This window comes from Lagopus leucura, unplaced genomic scaffold (assembly GCF_019238085.1).
Source record: "Lagopus leucura isolate 7727_CA_CO unplaced genomic scaffold, USGS_WTPT01 Super-Scaffold_100009, whole genome shotgun sequence".
Lineage (NCBI taxonomy): Eukaryota > Metazoa > Chordata > Aves > Galliformes > Phasianidae > Lagopus > Lagopus leucura.
In genome coordinates this window covers 18392799-18414104 of record NW_024962266.1, presented here as the reverse complement: position 1 = coordinate 18414104, position 21306 = coordinate 18392799, and the positions used below count along the sequence as shown (strand labels likewise).

Genomic DNA, 21306 nt, shown 5'->3' with positions numbered 1-21306 from the left:
AAAATACTTTAAGAAATACAGCAGTAATATTTAACTGCCTATTACTTCTTCAAACTCTCTAAATTAGTTGTAGGCTATTAAGCCACTTACGGATTAAGAACATCCACAATTATGAATTCATTTTGTTGTAATGCTAAGGCATTAAGGGAAAGTATACTACATGCATAACTGATGAGCATGCTTCATGTGTGCTGATGTCCAGCAAGTGTAAAATAAAAACAGAGCCTCTCCAGAATTTACACTGAATAAATAATAATAATAATAATAATTCAACTCCTTCTTCCTCTCCTCATTTAATTTCACTCTAAAGCTGATCAAATAAAGGGGAAAAGGAACCCAACCCAAAGCCACTGCCATCCCGGCACGGCCCAGCTGCCTTCGCGCTGCTGCCACCTCCCGGCGCCCGCCTGCCTCTGCGAGCGCCTAATCAGAAATTAATGGTGATCTCCAAACAGAGGCACCTGGTCAAAAATTAACAGCAACCTCTGAACAAACACAGCCTCTGCTATTTTAGGAGAAGTTCACTGCGCTGAGCAGCATCTACCAGCCAAAACAAATTACATATTTGTTCACAAACTGGATCCCTTTGTATTCAGGAATACACAACAGCAGCTGCACCCATCAAGCGCATAAAACTGAAAATAGCCAGTAGAAAAGAAGAACAGGAAACAGAAATAAAGAGTTACTATCAAAAAATGGATGGGAGACAGCTTTGGTAGTAGTGTATTGCAAATAAACCAATCACTCACAATTATTCTCTATCACACAAGCACCCTTCCTACGCCAAGTGGTTTAGTTAGAACTCTTCAGTTTTAGGACAACAGCCCCTGGGAGTAATGCACAATTCAGCCCAGCACAATTAATAAATCTGAAGCCCAAACCTCAAAAGCAATGAAACTAGGATGGTTTTATATGATGCTCTCTTTAATTCATCTTCTTCTACCTTTAGGGAAACATTAACCCCTCATTTTTCCCAATGCTTTCTCTGTTACACAACTTTTCCTCATGACAGGAGCAGCAAGAGGTGATCTAACATGCTGTACAGCCACAATCCGAGGCTGAGACACCCCACACTGATCAGCAGTGCTCAGCTCCACACAGACCTGTCTCCAAGACTCACCATCTTGTTCTTCATGTTCACGTTATGCTCTTACAGTGATTTAGACACACACATAACAGCCAGTGCCCCAGGGTCCATGAATGTCATCCAGGTTTTGAAGGTTGCAGCTACAGGCCCAGTCAGGAAGAAACCCTCTGAAGTGAACATAGCTTAGATGAAACTACTATGAAGTAGTATTTAGCATCAATATAAAATATAAAGGGCAGGGGATTCCTTTTTTCCACCTCAATTTTAAAGCTTTTAGTCTGAAATAGTCACCAACTACTAAACAGATAGAAAGAAAGCTTCGCCTTTTGGTTATCTAGTTGTTGTTTCTTTATATGAGCTCAGCTCAAGCAAAGGAAACTCCTAAGGCTGCACTGGGACTACCAGAGCTGGTATCACCATCAGACACTGACCTCGCAGTGCAGGAACTGCTTGTGCTGAGCTTGCACTGAGCCACACTGCAAAGTAATTGCTAAAGAACCATGCAACAGAAGAAATGAGATCTATGGAAAGATTTGGCAAAGTCACAGCACAGTGAGTTAGCTGAAACCTCGCCCTGCCTGAAAACAGCACAATTCCAAGGCACGGTCATATCACACAGCAGCATCTTCTCTGCCCATTATCTGTGCAGTCCGTGGTTTTGTTTGGTTGCTGTGTTTCAAGCAACATGCTTAGCTGCACACGTTGACCCTTGCAACTTCATAACAAAAACAATTCCAATCTAACACTCGCTAATGACCAGATCAAAGCTGGGGTCCCTACTTTGTTTCCGTTTTTCTCCCTAACACAAATATTTTGTAGCACTCTACTGCCACCAATATGTAAGAGCAGAAGGAAAAAGCTTGAAAATGATTCAAAAAAGAAGGAACAAAAGAGAACACATCAAATGTTAAAAATAAAATAACACTGCAAAATATCTTTTAAACAAAAATGACACAAATACAATTCAGAACAAGGAAAAGATTCAAAATTCTGCACAGATTTTCTCAGAAAAAGAGCAGCGAGCACAGATTCACAGTGACCTGAGTAACACATCAACATTTGTATTAGGGGGAACAGATTTCTGATTCCTGTATCAGACACCTCCTGGCAAATGCGTGTTTATTTTAAGGCAAATTCCAAAGGAGTGCAAGTTCCATTTCTGCTTTCACAAAGGCTTTTAGAAACACTATTAAGCACAAACAAGATTATTTATGACTGGTTTGGAAAGATCATTAAATTCTGTTTTTTGTGGATTAAGGTGAAAATTCATTAAAAAATTATTTTAACATTTGGCATCAATATAAAATAAAATGAAAATAGTATCTTCACTATACATTGAAGGAAAAAAAAAACCAAAAAGCAAAAAACAATGATCTTTCATCCTAACAGCAAAACATCCTAGCTCATTCTGAAAGCTGCATAGGAAAAAACAGCAAATGAGGTATTGAGGTGGTCCAAGAAAGCATCCTGTACAATTCATAATCCAGCATTCTCGTAGGTAACAAAGTAACCTTACAAAAAGTTCACTTACTGTTAGTATTCTAAAAGCAAAATAACATTTAATTAGAAGATTTCATAACAAGAATATCTCACTATTACATTTAATTGAAAAGGAGGGTATATAATTTGCAGCTCTGAAATTAAGAAGTCTAAAACCTGATCTCCTTTAAATTTTCCACAAACTAGAATCCCACATGGTGTCCTAGCAAAAACTGTTTTTTATTTCAGAGGCAAAAGAAAATCTAGCTTCATTAAATTGTTCTGAATTAAGCAAAGAATTATTTAATTTGTGTATGGTTAGTACTACCATGCACAATATAGTTAAAAGCACAGCATGAAACTAAAGTATAAAATAGTACACTGGACTTAGTGTAGGATAGTGTTAATTACAAGGGCCAGAGCTAGCATTATCTTTAAAATTAATAAACTTGATATCCACTAACAACTTAATTTATCTGAGTGATAGTTAATATTAATTCACATGAATTTATGAGTTTGAAAAAAATCTTACAATCTTGGTTAGAGTTGACAATTTTTTCTTTCTTCTCTCCTAGAGGAAAGTATTGTGAAAGCTAAAATATGCATCAGAAATGGCAGTACAATGCCAAATAAACTGCTGTACAAGCACATCTTCCTTTACATGTTTCCAATAGGTGGCAACAGAATACCAAAAATATAAAGGAGTTTATAATTCCTTCTTCATCCACAAAGAATTAGAATCCCTATTAACTCTACCAGCAAATTTGCACCAGCAGTGTTATTCAGGTAAATCATTACATCTCTGCAACTGAAATTCTCTGGACAGTTAAAGCCAAAAGGCAGAGAATTTGCAGAATAGAAACAGAGCATTTATTAAGAAAACATTAATGAAACAACCCATGCTTTGAACTCAGAGCTTACCAGAAGGAGTAAACTACTATAAAAATAAAAATTAAAATGTCTCTGCACATTAAACTATTAAAGAAGAAAGAAAATTTTAGACTACTTTCTTTGCTGTTGATGGTGATAGCCACACCTTGGTCTTTAGAAGTATTTACTTGGAAGATGGAATGAAGGAGTGGGAATTTTTCTTAAACAGAATGCTCTCTGCTGACAAATCTCCATTTTATCAGTAGTAACAGTCCATACTGACTCCTTGGTCCTTTCACAGAAAACAAAGTTTTTCTTCCCGTGACAGTTATAAGGCAGTTTTGTTTCTGCTGAACAAAGCTAAATAATATACGAAATATAATAGATAATGACTACTCACTCGCTTTCAAAGCCAGCTAAATTACGGTCCAAAGCAATTGTCTCTGTAGTAATTTCCACTTTTCTTACGCTGCCAAAGAAGTCTGTTATCAGAACATTTTGAGGGTCTCGCTGGAAGAGATCAGTTCGATGCCCAGGAGTTGAAACACACAAACTTTTTGGACAGACCTGAAACTGGAAACAAATATGGAAAGTCATATCATGTCCCACATTGATCAACAATTTCTACGAGTACTTTTCAAAGTGAAATGATCATAAAATTAAGACAAATACCATATATAAATTTTTGTAGTACCCTTAATTTTCATACGAGCTTCACAGCAAAAGAAAAGGGACTGAAATAAAAAGCATTATTAAAAATTACAAATAAAAATAATAAAAATTATTAAAAAGCATAAACAGAAAACCTTAACCCTCAGCTATCAATATGAGCAAAGAAATGCTTTTGTGAAAGCCGACTGCAACTGACCGATTAAATGTGAAAATGCATTTCTGAATACAAAAGCACCAACACTGCTGTATCTTCCAAAAAGCAAAAGGTGGTATAAATTCTTCATGCTTACCAAAGGGAGGCAGGCAAGTTTCACAAGCCATGACAAGTAGCTAGCTGTGAAGGTTTTAAAATTGAATCAAGAATTTAAATTTTAATCAGAAAAAAAAATCCTTATCCTTATTTCTGGTTTACAGCCTATGAATTAATACTCAATGAGGACCTTAAAATATCAAAGGTGTACTATGCACATTAAATTCACACAGACGTGCCTGTAACACCTACAAATTACCTATCTACTTTTCTATTAATTTTATGTACCTATCTGTTCCACTACCTCCAGCACAAATTCCAACAGTGGGAAAGCAAAACCAACACTAACAAATTAAACTAGTTTAGATGGACTCATTTTCTGCAAATGTATCTTTATACTGAATAAAGTAGATACAACGATGACACATTAGTTGTAATACTTAAAATATCTGACTAAGTAGCATGCTTATTAAGCAGTAGAACTGTTACAAATCCAGAAGTTACTCAAGGCAAAACCAGTGGATTTTGGATGGAAAATTTTGGATCGGGGGTTTTTGCACAGGTCCTACTACACTGCCCACACAAGTCTTCAGCATTTTCCATCCAGACAGATTCCTTATTCCAAGGTACCTCCTAGATTACATAGCTTGTAGTTTAATTAGTAACATTACACGACTTCAAATTGCATAGCTGTGAAAGTCAATCAGGGCCCCACTTCCTGGCCTCTGAGCTGGGAAAGCTGAGTGTGTGTCTCAGTCCACAGAAGGCATTTCATAACTAAACACACAACCCCGCCAAACACAGGCAGAGACAAGCAACCCTCTAAGACACAGGTGAAAGGTCGACAGCACCTTGAGCAGCTTCTTGACCAAATGTTGCTGCCCACTCAACTGCCTCTCCAACAGCCTGCAGGCTGTGTGGTAACAATGCAACCTTGTGTGTTCTAGCAACAAAGAATACTTAACACAGCACATTCATGCACGGGACTACCAAGTACGCTTACCTTCCTAAAATGACATCTTCCAAGTGATTTTCACAAACAGGTCCACTGGTTACATGATATAAATCTTATACACCTGATTCTGTCATGAGTCAGCTGGTTGCATTCTCAGGGCAGAATCACAGGTCCTAGTTAGCTCAGTGCAGATGTAGCCTCAATTATCACAGATGCTGACAGATAAAACCTGTAAGTTTCAGTTCCATACCTCCTAGCAGAAATTCTTTGCACAGCCCAGCACAAAATAGACAAGTTTGTATGGTAGTTTTTTTTTTTTTTTTTTAGGACAGCAGAACCCTTTTCTTAAAAAGTTTCTCAGAGAGAAAGCAATGTACTTGGTCCCACTACAGATTCTGTCTCACTGTTCCTCCCTTCTGCACCTACTACAACTTCTCTTTTATACCTGGTCTTACAGTCTAAGCTTGTAAATCCAGGGAGGCTTCAGCTCACATTAACCTTTACCCTAAATGATGGATACATGCACACAGATCCGCTGAGCTGCTTTTCAGTAATTCCCACTTATCTCGTTTGCAGAGTATCACATCTCCTGAACAAGATCTTTGCTATCCTCCATGTGAAGTGGAAATGAACCGGACTGACCAGCATCATGCTTCCTGCACACACAGAAGACACTTGCCAGTTTACATAAAGATTCATTTCTTGGTTTCATCAAAAGACAATACATTTTCTCCAACTTGAAGTAAGGGCACAAACATAAAACCTGTCTCCAAAGTAAGCTACATAAGTTAAATATTTATTTTGATCCCTCTATTTGATACATTAATCTTTGCTGCAGCTATATTTTTATGTCGGGGTAATGGCTAGAAAGGCTACAAAACACTTTAAGAACTACAATACTTTTATATTCTTGTACTGTTAACAGTATAAGAATAGTATAAGAATATACGATGAGAACGAATGACTCAACAAATTATGAACGACCTTTCAATGCAGCTGCCTTCCATCAGCCCCAAACAGACTCCCAGCAGCAAGTCAAAAGTTTATTGATCATAGGCAACCACTGCAAATAGCTTCAAAGACATCAAAGAAAGAGCTGCTTCGCAATTCTGCTTTATGTTAGCTACTAAAGGAACATGAGCCCCGTGCTCTTTTTATCTGAGGGCCCACTGAACTTTTGCCTTGCTGGTCACAGCAAATACTTCCATTTCCTTCCTAAAACGCAGACTTCAAAAACATCTTTCTTGCTCTCAACAAATGCAGTTTAAGAGTGAGATCTGCAAAATCATTGCAGTAAACATGTACAGAGAAGGGATCTAATCAGTGTTCTTCAGAGCCTTCAGTTACTGGACTCAGCTGGGAAAATATCACGCGTACAGACTGCATGGCACTGCATAACAGCCCCGTCCTCATGGGCAAAGTGAACCTCATCACATGCCCATCTCTGCAAAAAAATTACAAGCACAGGTTTACCTGTAAAGCTGTCTGACCATTAAAATAAACTTTCAGTGGATTAATTCTACGCTTTCACAGACAAACTGAATGCTTTTCTGGGCCAAAAAAAAAAAAAAAAAAAAAGAACAAAACACCACATTTCTAAGTAGAATTACAATAGCCTGTTAACAAGAGCATGCAGGATATTATATCAGATGATTTGATCATTTATTTAAGTTTAACTCAATGGACACACTAAATAGCTTGTTGGAAGCTTAGTGCTTTTCAGCCACTTATTTCTCACACACAGTTTCCATCCCTTAACTCTTGAAGGAGGGCAGCACCAGTCTCACCAATTGCTCCTGCACCTGGAACTGCTTGCATTTCTTCCACCTGCCTTTTACAACTCTCAAGAAAGCACTACAGGATGATAAAAAGCTCATGGCATTTTAAAACAAACAAAAAACCGAAGGAAAAAAAAATATTATTAAAGGTATAAATCAATGCAGTAAAACAGTGATCTGTAAGTTTGTAATTTGAAAGTAAAGTATTCAACCTACTTGAAAAGCAAGCACATTTCAGATTAAAGCTAGTGTATTTATCATTGCGTCTCATAATCTACCTTGATGTATTTCAAATGTAAACTTCTTTTGGACAGTAAGAAACAGACACAGATGGCAGTTCTCTCACCTAAACTACAACAATTTTGTTAAAAAAAAGTCACTCAAATAAATCAGAGCTGTCATTTTGATGCAGAAAAGCTGTTACCTTCCATGCTATTTTCCAGAATGGAAAAAAGCTTAAAATATCATTACATAAAACATATGGCGTCCCTCATAGATTTTCTATACATAATTGACTACTCCTTAAAAACCTATTAGAAAGCATGAATTCCGAAGCACACCAGCACCCTGCAATGTGCTTCTGTTCTCTGTGGCAGTCAAAACCCAAATACAACTAGACACCAAATTTGTCTTCCTGGGTGGTAGAGTTCCAGATCACATATGAACATTCAGAAGATAACCAACACTCCTTGTTGAAATACAGTATTTGTTAATAGAGAAAGAACTGAAAGCAGATATCCTGGGGTTCTGATTTATTCAACTTATATACATTTTCTTTTTAAACTCTCGCTAAGTGAAATTAATTATAATGCATATTAAATATATTAACATTAACACAGAGGACAGAACTAATGGCTCCAGCATTATTTAATACCGAGCATCCCTGAAAAAAGGGAAAAATACCTGTCTACAATTAAAAAAAATGTATTTAGATACAGTTTTTGATAGGAAAAGAAAAATAACATTTTATAATACAAGATGGAAAAAAATAGATCACACACCATTGCAAAAATATCACTCAGTAAGCAGAAGAAAAGCTGTACAGATTAATTAGCACAGCACAGTCAGCAGAGCTTAGCGGCTCTGACTCAATAACTCTGCCATAACTGTCCTTATTTTGGGTTCATTTTCTACTCAAAGCTGCTTTGTGCTGAGATGATATAATTGGTCGCACCAAGTGTAATATGAAGGTCTCTCTTCTAAGCTCTTAGAATACACGTACATATTGCAAAACAACTGCGATGAGGGAATTGAGTGCACCCTCAGCAAGTTTGCTGATGACACCAAGCTGAGTATGCGGTTGATACGGTGGAAGGAAGGGATGCCATTCAGAGGGACCTCGACAGGCTGGAAAGCTGGGCTAGGGTGAACCTAATGAGGTTCAACACGGCAAAGTGCAAGGTTTTGCATTTGGGCCGGAAGAACCCCAGGCACCTGTACAGGCTGGGAGAAGTGGTCCTTGAGAGCAGCTCGGCAGAGAAGGACCTGGGGGTCCTGATGGATGAGAGACTGAATATGAGCCAGCAGTGCGCTCTGGCAGCTCGAAAGGCAAATGGGATCCTGGGCTCCATCAGGAGAGGGGTGGCCAGCAGGGACAGGGAGGTGATTGTCCCTCTCTACTCGGCTCTTGTGAGGCCCCACCTGGAGTACTGTGTCCAGGTGTGGAGCCCTCAGTACAAGAAAGACATAGAGATTTTGGAAAGGGTCCAGAGGAGGGCGACTAAGATGAACAGGGGGCTGGAGCACCTCCCCTATGAGGACAGGCTGAGGGAGTTGGGCTTGTTCAGCCTGGAGAAGAGAAGGCTGCGGGGTGACCTCATTGCAGCCTATCAATACCTGAAGGGAACCTACACCCAAGAGGGGAGTAAACTCTTCAAAAGGGCTAACAATAGCAGGATTAGGGGAAATGGATCCAAGTTGAAGGAGGGAAGATTTAGGTTGGATGTTAGGGGGAAGTTCTTTACAAGGAGAGAGGTTAGGCCCTGGAATGGGCTGCCCAGGGAGGTTGTGGATGCCCCATCCTTGGACGTGTTCAAGGCCAGGTTGGACGGGGTCCTGGGCAACCTGATCTAAATGTGTATGTTTGGTGGCCCTGCTAGGCAGGGGGGTTGGAACTACATGATCCTTGAGGTCCCTTCCAACCCAGGTGATTCTGTGATTCTGTAATTCAAGTGTTTGCAACCTGTCCCACAACAGTTTACTACCATAGGACAATTTTGGAACAAAAATGCATAATGGCACTGAGAAAAAGAGAATTCCAGTATTAACAATCCAACTACCCAGTACCTGTGTGAAAAAAGGACTGCAAAGCAATTACAGACTAGCACTTTGATAACTAAGGTCTTTAAAGGAGAAAAAAAAAGAACAAAAAACAAGAAACTGGCTAAATGAAACACATTTCTTGATGCGCTGCTGTTTCCAAACTTTTTAATTAAGATACTAATTAAATAAAACCGTCTGATTTCCACAAATGGAAACTCTGTTATCTTGAAATTTTCTAGAACATATATGAATCTGATTTTGAAAGTTTGAACGTGTGGCACATTACTTTTTACTTTTTTGGAATTGCAATCAAACTGAAATTCAGTCATTTGCACAGCTTTTTGCTATCCCCTTAGCAACACAGATGGAGCAGGTGGGAAGTAGGTGGAGGAAAGATGCCTCATTCTTCACAGGAACGTGATATCCAAACCTTAGGCGGATGTGAAGTGAAGCTTTTTAAAGAGTGGCTGGAGAAAATTACATAGGTGATATGATGGACACCATGTAACAAATACTTTCTTCTGAAAGAGTAGACATCAGACACAGAAGGCTGGTCAACAACTACACTTCAGCTGTGAGTGAACTCGTTAGTGAGCCACTTAACATATTGCCCAGACTTCCCAAGTGTCAGTTTTAAAAATCAGGCTTGCATAAGCATTAGCTCTTTTTTTCTTAACCCAGAACAATACTAACATTGTATTCCAGTGCCAAATATACCTATATGAATCCTGTAACACAACTGCTGAAATATATGTATATCTTGATTCAGTACTTTTTCAAGCTGTCTCACATAATTGGTTCTATTCCCTCCCCTTCCCAGAGCAGCAATAAAGAGATTCATGCTGTGATGTCTTACATGATGTAAGTAATTTATCTGTGTAAGTTTCCATGGGTCTTCCTACTTACTCGGCATACAACATAAAACAAAAATGCAAAGCAGAGTGTTTAGGTATCTTCTCAAAAGAGCCCAAAACGTAAGCTAGATGACCACCTACTACATTTTCTGTACTGTTGACAATACCTGAACTAATATCTAATATCTTTTTTTATTTAATGTCAATTCATTTTCTAGTTTACAAAACAGAATTCTAGAATGCTGTTTGAATGAACAAGGTAGAAGCAGAAGTGCTGTCAATAAAAAACTTGCATATTCTTCTTTAACAAGATTGATTTTAAGGTTTTTTGTATTTCGTGATCAGACAGGTACTAAATTACAAGCCAGTTTCATTCTCATTCCAGTAAAGGAATTATGAATCTTAGTCACTGAATCAATTCTATATCAACATAAAATCTGTTAAGTGGGAGCTGTTTAGACTGAATTCTACTACAGATTTGACAACCAGCCTAGGACAAGCCTCTGTAGACAAAGGAGTAGATGCTCCATTTACACAAATGAATCAAACACAGTGTGCACAGTCAATGGTGCGCCTAGATCATTGATACAGTCATGGCATCAGCTACAAGGCAACACAGCAGAACATACAACTATAGTAAAATTAGCCTTGGAACAGGCATGAAGGGTTAATAAAATAATAAAAGATGGCCACCTTTTACGCAACTTTATCAGTGCATATATCTAACTGTTACAAGGGCGTTTGCAGACATTTTACCTTAGATTATCTTGGTTGTTTTTTTTTTACTGCTTCTTAACTGAAAGCTTCATTCAGTACTCACCTAAGATATAATATACTCCAGACACAGACAGATTTAGACATCTCTTGGTCTGGAAGCTAAGTGGAGAAATCAGCCTCTATAGGCATTTGTGAGTGCACAAATAGAATTTTAACTGTTTAATCAACTTTGCAAAATTCTTCCAATGGTTGCCTTTCCATATCCACAAAGTGCCTGTTATCCATTAAGTTGATTTTACATATTTCAGAAGTTTCCAACTATTGTTTTTTATGCACAATCATTTTATTTAAATATTTAATGAATTTTATTTATTTTTCAATGATTTTTTTTTTAACGGCTAGTTTTGGTTAACTTTTTTCTGTAGCCAATAAGCCACTTTCACACAAAGGACAATCCTCTAAATGTTACACTACTGTTTTGCTTAATAATGGCAGAAAGGCCCTCCCCACAAAGCTACTTCTAAGACAAACAGTAGTTGTACAGAAAGCATTTGGAGAACACCATGAAAAAATAAATTACTGAGCGTTGAGATTCTACTTACAAGGTCATTCATATTTGTCTGACTGGCTGGATGAACTTCTTCCAAGAATTCCAGCATGTAAAAAGTGTATCTGTCCATAAGATGAACACCAATCCCAAGATCAGGTTGATGCTACAAAATAATATGAAACAGTTACAGGGCATTTGCAGAACAGAACTCAGTATTTAGAGAAGGGAACAGCATATAATAGCATGTTACAAAAGTTAAGCATAATGTGTTATTTGTTCCTAGGAAAATTACACAAAGCAAATTACTACTCATGAAGAAATATTCTGGTGGTGAACTATGTAACATATAGATCATTTTCATTTTTCTAGACTACATCTAGACAATAAGCTGGGAATTCCCTTCTTAGAAGTCCAGTGAATTTATGTACCATCCCCAGCTTCCTAGGGCTTGGAAAACAGAGCTGAGAAAGAGAGCTTATTTTCAGTTTGGCCTGGATCTCTTTCCTATCATTCTTTCTGTAATGTCAATGGGGTATAAGTATACCCCATTTTTCATATACCAAGTATAAGAAACACAAGACTGAATATTCCCCTCTCAGATCTCTCATAGGTCTTTCCATAACATTTTTGCCCAATCTAGGTAACGTATAAATTGACCAGGAAGCACAGAATTCTATCACCACTTTTAACTATCAGCAATTAGCTGAAGATGATTTGCCTCTTCCTTTTCACCGGACGTGTGGGTCCTCAGAATTTCTGTAAACCTTTCCAAGTCCTTGAAAACTTTTTAGAACTGAACTGGAACTGAGCAAGATAGTGTCAGTTGAAGATACACAAATAAAAGCTAGTGTTGATAGGCAGAGCTAAAAATCAACATGTAGACAAAGGAAGAGGAGAGTCATCATCTTCCTTACATGTACAATACCTTTTGCATTGTCAATTATAATTTTCTGTTATTTTACATGTATAAAATATACTATGAAATGATTTTTGCTATTATTTCTGTGATAGAAAACATCAAAAAGTAAAACATATTAGCCTGTTTCTTTGTGACAGCCCACAAAAGCAGGAAGATACACCTTACAGTTTTGTCAAAGCTGCACTTTATAACAAAACACATTATACAGTACACAATTAGAAAGAAAATTTTAGTTATTAAAAAAAAAAAAAGCAGCAATGGCTGTACTGTTAACTCACTCAGATATTCTGAAAATCATCTTCAGGACCACAAAAATGTACTTACTGATAACGAATCTTCTCCTACTTGGCTGCTAGCCAAGGCAATTATATTAGGTGAATAAAATCGTTCATACATGGATGCTCCTTGACAAGTATCAATGATAAACAACAGTTCATTGTACCTAAAAGAAACAAAACAGCCCTCTTACTCAATTTTCTTCAGATTGAAATATAGGAACTTTGCTTTCTAGTCACCAGGATAGCTACTACCAACCTAAGGAACAGAAGACTTTGCACTGATTGATTTTAAAATGGCAAGTTCAGCCAAATCAATTCTAGGGGAAGTTCTCACAGTAGGAAGCTGACAGTGAAATTTAAAACTCTTCTTTCTGAATGTAAATTTTCACCTAATTTTATGGACGGCAAACAGCATCACTGTTGAAAGTTCAGTAAGGCCTACCAGTAAGATTTCAGGCATGTTAATGAAATACAGTATTTAACCTCTAAATAATACATTCTTATTACCTTCTTTTCTGCCACATTTGTTCAAAGGCATCAGCAAGTTCTACATTTGTGATTTCTTCAGAATCTTGAAATTTTAGGAAACCATTCCCACCATGGCCTAATAGAAAATATACAATTAGGCAAGTATGTAGGTTAAGGAAAGATATTTAGTCTGGGTGATCACCTTTCTTAAAAAATAAACAAACAATTGTTTTGCTCCAATAAAACTTCAGCACAAGGACAGTAAAAATATAATTTAGACTGGAAACTACATTTAATAAGTACAGTCTTACAGGTTTTCTTTGTTAGTATGACATGTTAAGGAAAAAAATCATTTGTCAATCCTTTTTTTTTTTTTTTGTTTGGGCTCCTCATGAGAATTCATGCTTTCATACAGATCCATCCAACTGAACAATAAATGTCAGTAGAAGTGTATACACAAAACTCCAATTACCTGTCATATATATTAGAATATTGCTTCTGTCATCAGAAAGAAGACGTTTAGATCGGGGAGTGCTTGGTGGGATTCTTCCTGTTAACACACGCAAGAAATTTTCCACAGTAACCTAAGAATAGAAGCATAAAGTAATTTTTTAGAGATAAAAATATGGGTCAACAATTCTAGGTTGGATTACATAAAAAAAAAATATAATGGAACAATACAACATGCAGAGTACCCAGTAAGATGCAATACTGTATGGTATAAACTGCATCAACAGACATCTTCTTGTTCAAGACTTTTACTGCAGTAAGGCTCACAATTACACAGCATCTCTTATTATATCTCACTAATATCAGCTTGGTGTTCTACTATACCCAATAAGACTACTATCATTTTAATTTCTAAATACGTTTTCCATTGATTTGAAAGCCTGTCAGTGTATACCTTTGTTCTGTCAAAGCTGCTCACGTGCTCACAAAATGCTCCAACATTTCTGTGTGTTGCCATGGAAAAATAAAAGTTTAAATTACTTCTGCAACTCAGGAAAGGAAAAACAAGATCAATTTCAGTTACATAAGTCTTTGTGTGATCAGATATCATCAAGATGGTGATCGTAAAACCTCCTATAAAACTCCATTTGCTGTCCATGCAGACACACGCAGCAAACGCTAGCAAAAATCCATACTCAGGAAAGAACATAAGAAAAAACCAGCACATTTCCATTTTGGTTCAGTATCTTCATCTCTTTATACAAAGCTTCACATCTTATGTATGCCTTTAGATGCTCCTATAAACTTTCATCAACTATTATTCAGCACTATTAAATCATTTATTTGTTGTCTGCTTTAAGATCTCCTGGTAAACTATTTGAAAGAATATGACACAAAAATAAAAAGACAATAGAACATAGATTTCTACATAGTAACTATTTTACAAAAAAAAGTAGGTTATGGCATTTAGTGTTTTTTTTAATAAAAGCATAAGCTTAAGATTAGAAATACAAATAGCTACAGCACATTTCATTTGCACACTGAAAGTTTCACATAGGTGTTGAGCATTTGCAAGATATAAAAATATAGATCCAATAATTTAAAGCATGGCTACCTCATAGCTTCTGTAATCCACTTCTACATCATCTCCATAGACATTTAGCTCCATGTTTTTATGGCTAAACACAGTAGCTGGTTTAGGATTCCTGGGATTACATGCCATATCATCTGCCAGCATCAGGACAATGTGACTGTGAAATACAAGGAAGACATAAATCTGAAGGAAATTACAAGAAAATTATCCCATGATTAAAAGAGTAGCTTATGACTCAAGAAGATGCCTGTCATTGTAAGTGAAGATTTGCTTAGTTACATGGTATTTCCTTATGAACACACTCACTGATAGAGTTATCACAGAGGGAAATGCAGCTAGCTGCTATCTAGCAACAGGTTTCACTCAGGCCAAAGCTGAATATGCAGTTAACACTAGCAACTCTATGGTACAGACTCGCATAGAGCTAGGTGACAGAACAGGGCTAAATCACTTCATACAGTTCCACAGAAGAAATCCCAGCCTGTCTGTGCCCTTTCAAGTAGATCAATTAAAAACATAATGAGAATCATTTTGTTCATTAAATCTGAGGAGCTCACAAACATTCTTCAAACTATTAGACTACATCTGATACAGTGCCGCATGGTTAGTAGCACTAACCGGAAATTCTTCTATGGAACACAAATGAGTTGACAGCTGATAGGTTTTGTCTTTTTCACAGTAACATTAAAAACAAAAAAAATTATCACCTGAAGGACTATTAGAACACTGTACCAACCTGCATGTAGCCAGACATCTACATGTGGCAGGGCCAGGATTTGGTCAATACACGAAACACCAAGAGGTCACTGTTTGTTTACCTATGTCACCGCCTGTTTGCCTACATGAGTATTTTAAGAGTAATTCTGTTGCTCATTAAGTGCTGATACACTCCACACGCTAGAAAGATAAATGCTACCCAAAATAACTGAAGCACAGATCCTCAAAAATAATCAAAGTAAATTACTTCACTTGGAATAAAATGCAGACAGTTGAGCACAAACATGCACCATATGCACTCTTAAAAAACACACTGTCCATACATCCAGCAAAACAATTTTGGTGTTAATTTGCTGCTTAACTGTTAAACTAAAGTAATCCAATCATGTATGTTACTGCTATTCCCATACTGTAAAACTTAAACCACATAATGATTCCAGCAATCAAAAACTATTCCTTAACTCATTTAGGTTTAGTTTTATCCTAGCAGAACTTTCCTCTTACAAACTGAATCATTGTGCCCATGCATCAGCAAATCAGAGCAACCTATATTCATAGACGCACAAACCATTTTCCCAATGAATTCTTCTGTTAGATGACAAGCAATTTAAACCACCAGACAGTTCCATTTAAAACAAGGAAAAAATCCTTTCAAAACAAACAAGCAAACCCCAACACAAAAGAGCACACCTAAGAATCGTGATAAATGTTTATTTCTAAGTTAACTTAGGGAAGAAAAATGTATTTTCATACTGCTTCAGACAGCAGAAAGACTTTAATAGCACATGTGAAAGGAACTGCATTCACCAAGATCCCCTCACCTGTCAGGAATGCCCAATCTCTTGACACTTCTGTATACTGAAAGAGTGTTTGCCACGTGACGGTAATTAAACCAGAATCGAGACGTACATACCTTGAATTTTCAAGGAAAGAGAAAAAACAGCACCACATTAAGTAGTGTAAAATATACAAAGAGGCCTGGCTTATGCATCAGAAGACACTGATAACAGGTATTGAACAAAGTAACAAATCAGAAAGAAAACAGCAACATCAAGAAAGTCATGATGTAAGCTATATACATGTAAACCTTTGCTGTACCAAAGAAATAAATGTGGAAAATAAATGTTAAAAAAAAAAATGCGTTTTATGTGTTTGCTCATGACAAAATTGACATAAAACCCAACTAAGCATAGAAAAAGCCATTTTAGGGAATAAACCAGCAAGAACAGTGAGCAGATAAGCTATTCTATTTCCTCTTACTGTCTCCATAGCCAATAAAAGAAAAATCTAAGGAAGAGTTTTCATCTCTATAGCAAACCCCTTCTGGGAGCACGACTGCATAAATGCATAAGTGAATTCATGCAGAAACCACACTGGGGAAAATACAATGAGAGTACTTTGCATTTAAGGAGTCAAACATAATAAAGAGCTACATAAACTCTAACCAAAATCTGAACACAAAGTCTCAAAAAATTTCAAAGGAGTTCAGTTAGATTAACAAGGTGAAGGGTTGGGGATGAGTCATCCACAGCATCATTAAGGCTGGAAGAGATCAATTCCCTAGGTGAGACATTATTTGATCTGTCCTCAAAAACTCCAAACCAATGAGATTCCAAAATTTTCAGAGGTAATCTGCAGCAGTTCCTTGCCGGCCTTATCGCTGTCCTTGTGTTTACATCAACTTCACTACTTTTCATTTGTTCTACATCAACAGCAACTTTCTTTTGCAGAAAAATTCCTTTTGCTTTACCAATCTTTCAGACAGATGAAGAAAAAAGCTTTATAAAAGACCTGATTTTAAAAGCAGAAAAATAGAAAAGAAGGAATGACCATAGCATTTCAGACAGTTTAAATTCCTCAATTCCAAATTAAATAGAAATATCTTTAAGCAAATTTGTGCCATCTAACATCTTTTTTTCTATACTTAAAGAAACTTAAAATCCAAATTCAGTCTGGAAGGATTTTCAAGTCCATTCAGTTACAAATTTCAAAAACTCCCACGTGTACATTTGCCTTGCAGCAAGACTCACAGCTCTAAAAACTGACCCCAGCAAATACAGCTGTGACTTTTATCATCCCCTCCATTACCTCTTACAACACAGTAGAAAACATGCCCAGGCTCGAAGCCATTGATGGCAGCCAAATCCTCCCTATTTTATCACTTAAAAAATCTGTAATAATTGTTAAAAAGACAAATCATGAACTGTTTAAAAATATATAATTTGCAGAGAATCTGTTGAGGATAGAAAGTATAGTTATTCAGACAGAACATTCCACTTCATCTTTTTTTTTAAGCACTCAAACAAAAATGTTTATTTGTTAATAGCATTAAAAAAAAAAACTTGATGTTTTAATAGTTTCTAGTTTGTACTTTACAGAAATTATTCCTTCTAATTCAATTCATTACTATTTACTTTCATTTTATGTTGCTAAATTTTAGTATCTGTAAAACAAACATCTGCTACCAAGTAATCATGATAGTGTTCTGAAACAAATTAGTCATTAAGACCTGAGCTGTGATTAAGAACCAATTCTGCAGTATGATTCAAAGTTAATAAAAGATTCATGGCAAAGAAAAAAAATTAACAACTATTGATTTAAACATTATGTCTCCTCAATTTATTTTATTCTAAGCCTGTTATCACAAGTTAACAGATTGACTAAGGATACACAAATCAGAAACAAATTATACCTTCCTCATCAAAGAGACATACCTCTCTGATATCATAACTACATGCTAATTCAATATGCATTGTGATAATTTAACTGTTTTAATGCTGTTGAACTTTACTTTAATGAAATCTGCCATGTAACTCTATGTTCTGAGTGCTTGATGTGTAATTACATGGAACAGATAATTTTATTACAGTTAATAGATTTGCAGGGATCACTTCAAATTTATTTATTTCCAAGTCTTTATCCTTCCATTCCATTTCTTTCAAACAAACAGAATTACTGCACAACTGTTGCAAATACAGTACATTATGAAAAACTGAAAACCTTTTTTTGTAGAATTTGCCAGAACTACACTTACCAGAACTGCCCAGTTATTTGTATGCCCGCTTTTGAAGAACTGTTCTGCTCGATCCTGAGAGATGGAGACAATATTAGATGTTTTTCAGTAGAAAGAAAGAAACGATCATTTCTATTTTTGTTTCCACAAAACAAAGCATATTTGATTTCTTGGACTTAGCATACCTAAAATAAAATTTACCAAAGCTTCAAAGCCAGAGATTTTTCTTATCCCACGTCACACATTCTACCCAAGATAACTGTAACTAAAGTTTCCTGAAACTTGCTAAACAACAAGAAGATCCATTAGTCACTTTCAGCTTAGTTAACAAGGAAAGCCTACGTGTGTCTATACCACAGTATGCTCCAAGAACAAAATACACTGATTTACTGACTTACAATTTCTTTCCTAGTGAGGTAAAGAGCTTGGGTGAAGTTCTATTTTATTGTTCCTTTTGTTTCTTCAGAAAAAGTCCTTAGTCTTGTTTCTAGCAGAGAAGTCAACCTATACTTTATGCCCCATGTTTAGAAACAAGGAGCCAGGACAATAGCAGTCCACTACCTCAATCGGTCACGGCTCCCCACAGGCTTTGCAGACTGCAAGCATCAGGACACGGAGCGGGACCGGAGCTCCAGGAGCAATGCGTGCACTGTGCAAAAAGCACATTACTGATATAAGAAATCAACGCAGCAGGCGATGCGGCCCGCAGACTCGCTCACAGCAGGCAGAACTGCAGCATGAAGGCCAGGGGAACTCTTTATTCACACACGGCTTTGCAAATGTCCAGAAAGGCAAAGAGAGCCTGCGCAACTGAAAGTTATACTGCATGACCACAGCAAAACTGCATTTCAGGAGGCAGCGAACGTATTAAAAGAAAGGAGGGTTTTTCAACAACTCTTCTCGCTCTCTAAGCAAGCCGCACGTGCTCGCGCTCCTGCACCACACCCCACCCCCGAGGCAGCGGCACCGCAGCCGCGCTGGGGCGGAGCGAGGCGGGGCTCCACCCCACCAGGGGCAGTTCGGGCTCGCGCGCTCCGACGAGCGCCGGCAAGATGAAGGAAGCAGCGCCCAGGTAGCAGAACGGAGTCTGCGGCACCACTTGCCCTCTGTCCCCACCACCGCTCTCCTTCCAGCCCTCGTACCTGGATGCCGCTGGCGAGCACCGCGCCGCAGCACTCCAGGAGCAACGCCGCTACGACGGCGGCTCTGGCCCAGCGGGCGGCGGGCACGGCGGCGGCCATGTTGCCCCGCTCCGCTGCGCTGCCGGAAGGGGCGAAGCGGCCTCTGCGCATGCTCCGCGGTGCCGCCCCGGCGAGAGAGGCGCAGCTGCTGCTCCGCGGGGAGACCGGGAGCGACCCCCGGCTCCGAGCTGTGCCGAGCGATTACATACTCAAAGTGCGGGCTTACGTGCGCTTTTTACGTACCAGAAATGAGCTCGAGTCGCTGGGTGTTGTGGAGGTACGGTGAGGGCAGGATGCAGAGCGGAGCAGCTTCAGGGGGGCTGGAGGAAAGGAGCAGAGGAATGAGAGCAGATCTTATGTCAAGATGTCTTGCTATAGCCTTGCCTTTAGCACACATGGCTCATCCGCCAGAGCCAGTGAATCATCAGGCTTGTAACACAATCTACCAAACCGTTTGGTATGATCTTTTGATTTCCACTAACTCACCTTTTCAGTGTCTTTGCTCAGTTACCCGATGCCTTCTATTACAAGATACAGAATCTGCCCTGGACCGTGGAAGCTATTTCCTGCTCCATGTATTTGTCGTCAGTAATGACTTTTCAGACAGCAGCATATTTTAATATATTGGTGTTGGAATTTCAGTAATGTTACATTTGCTGTTTGAAATCATGACTGGTTTCCTCGTGATAAACATAATCACCTGTGATTAGATTAAATTTTGTGCCTACAGCCAATGAGCTTTTTGCCTTTCAAAGACAACAGTCACCAGCTCCTGTTATGCTTGAGCACATCTCTTTTGTGAGCTTATTATGAACGCACTGAGAACTGCTGTGGCTATCTGTGTCTGTTTGTCCCTACTTGTAAGCCACGTTATGAAGCCTCTCGCTCCAGAATGCTACATGAATTTAAAATGGGTCCAAGTGTAAGATTTCTGCTTGCCCTTTCAATTGTTTCTGCTTTTATCGTTCTCAGATGAGTTCAGGATGCGTCACTGATCCCAAAGGACAGGCAGCTATCTTTCAGAGCATATCCTCATCCAGTTTTATAAGCTGGTGAGCTAATTTTGTGTTCTTTGACTTGGGTGGTCCTTCACTACTTTTTAGCTCCTGTGTGGGCAACCTTGTCTAGTGGGTGGCACCCTGCCCACAGCAGAGAGTTGGAAGTGGTCTTTAAGGTCCCTTCCAACTCAAGCCATTCTCTGAATCTGTTGTTCATACTGAATGAAAAGTTAAGTCAAATTTTACCACTAGAAAGAACAATTCCTTACAAGGAATCTTTCCTGGCACAAGAAGTAATTAACATTTTTTTGTTTTCTTAATAAAACTTAAACAACAACAACAACAAAAAACCCACATCAAATTCACTTGAAAACTTCTGAACCTTCTAAAATGTGCATCACAAGCAACCTTAATCATGGCATTCTTTGAAATATTTTACTATAGTTTTATTAATATTCTTTTCATTGTATATGATTTGCTATGTAACAAAAAAGGAAAGAACATTCCTGTCATGAATCTGACAGCATTGGAATGATGTAAACATAGTTTTTCACTTTTGGACTCTGCAGACATCTACTGAGCAATTGAGAAGTGAAATATCACTTGCAGGGAATGAGACATTTCAGATACTGGGTTTCACAGACGGAATAGTTTAAGCGCACTTGTCATTATTGCAGTTATTTGTCATGACAGTATGTGGCAACATACAGTAAGG

General features: G+C 37.9%; 1 protein-coding gene across 1 annotated transcript in view; it reads right to left on the bottom strand.

The window, feature by feature from the left end:
- The window catches only part of PIGK (phosphatidylinositol glycan anchor biosynthesis class K), a 65040-nt gene extending 45387 nt beyond the window's left edge, over nt 1-19653 (bottom strand). The window contains exons 1-9 of the mRNA XM_042873078.1: nt 19555-19653; nt 18434-18487; nt 16221-16312; nt 14704-14839; nt 13612-13723; nt 13179-13275; nt 12718-12835; nt 11527-11637; nt 3837-4009 (exon numbers count right to left, since the gene is read on the bottom strand). Coding sequence (XP_042729012.1) covers nt 3837-4009; nt 11527-11637; nt 12718-12835; nt 13179-13275; nt 13612-13723; nt 14704-14839; nt 16221-16312; nt 18434-18487; nt 19555-19653 — 992 coding nt within the window. The remainder of the gene's footprint in view (nt 1-3836; nt 4010-11526; nt 11638-12717; nt 12836-13178; nt 13276-13611; nt 13724-14703; nt 14840-16220; nt 16313-18433; nt 18488-19554) is intronic.
- Between the last annotated feature and the right edge of the window lie 1653 nt (nt 19654-21306).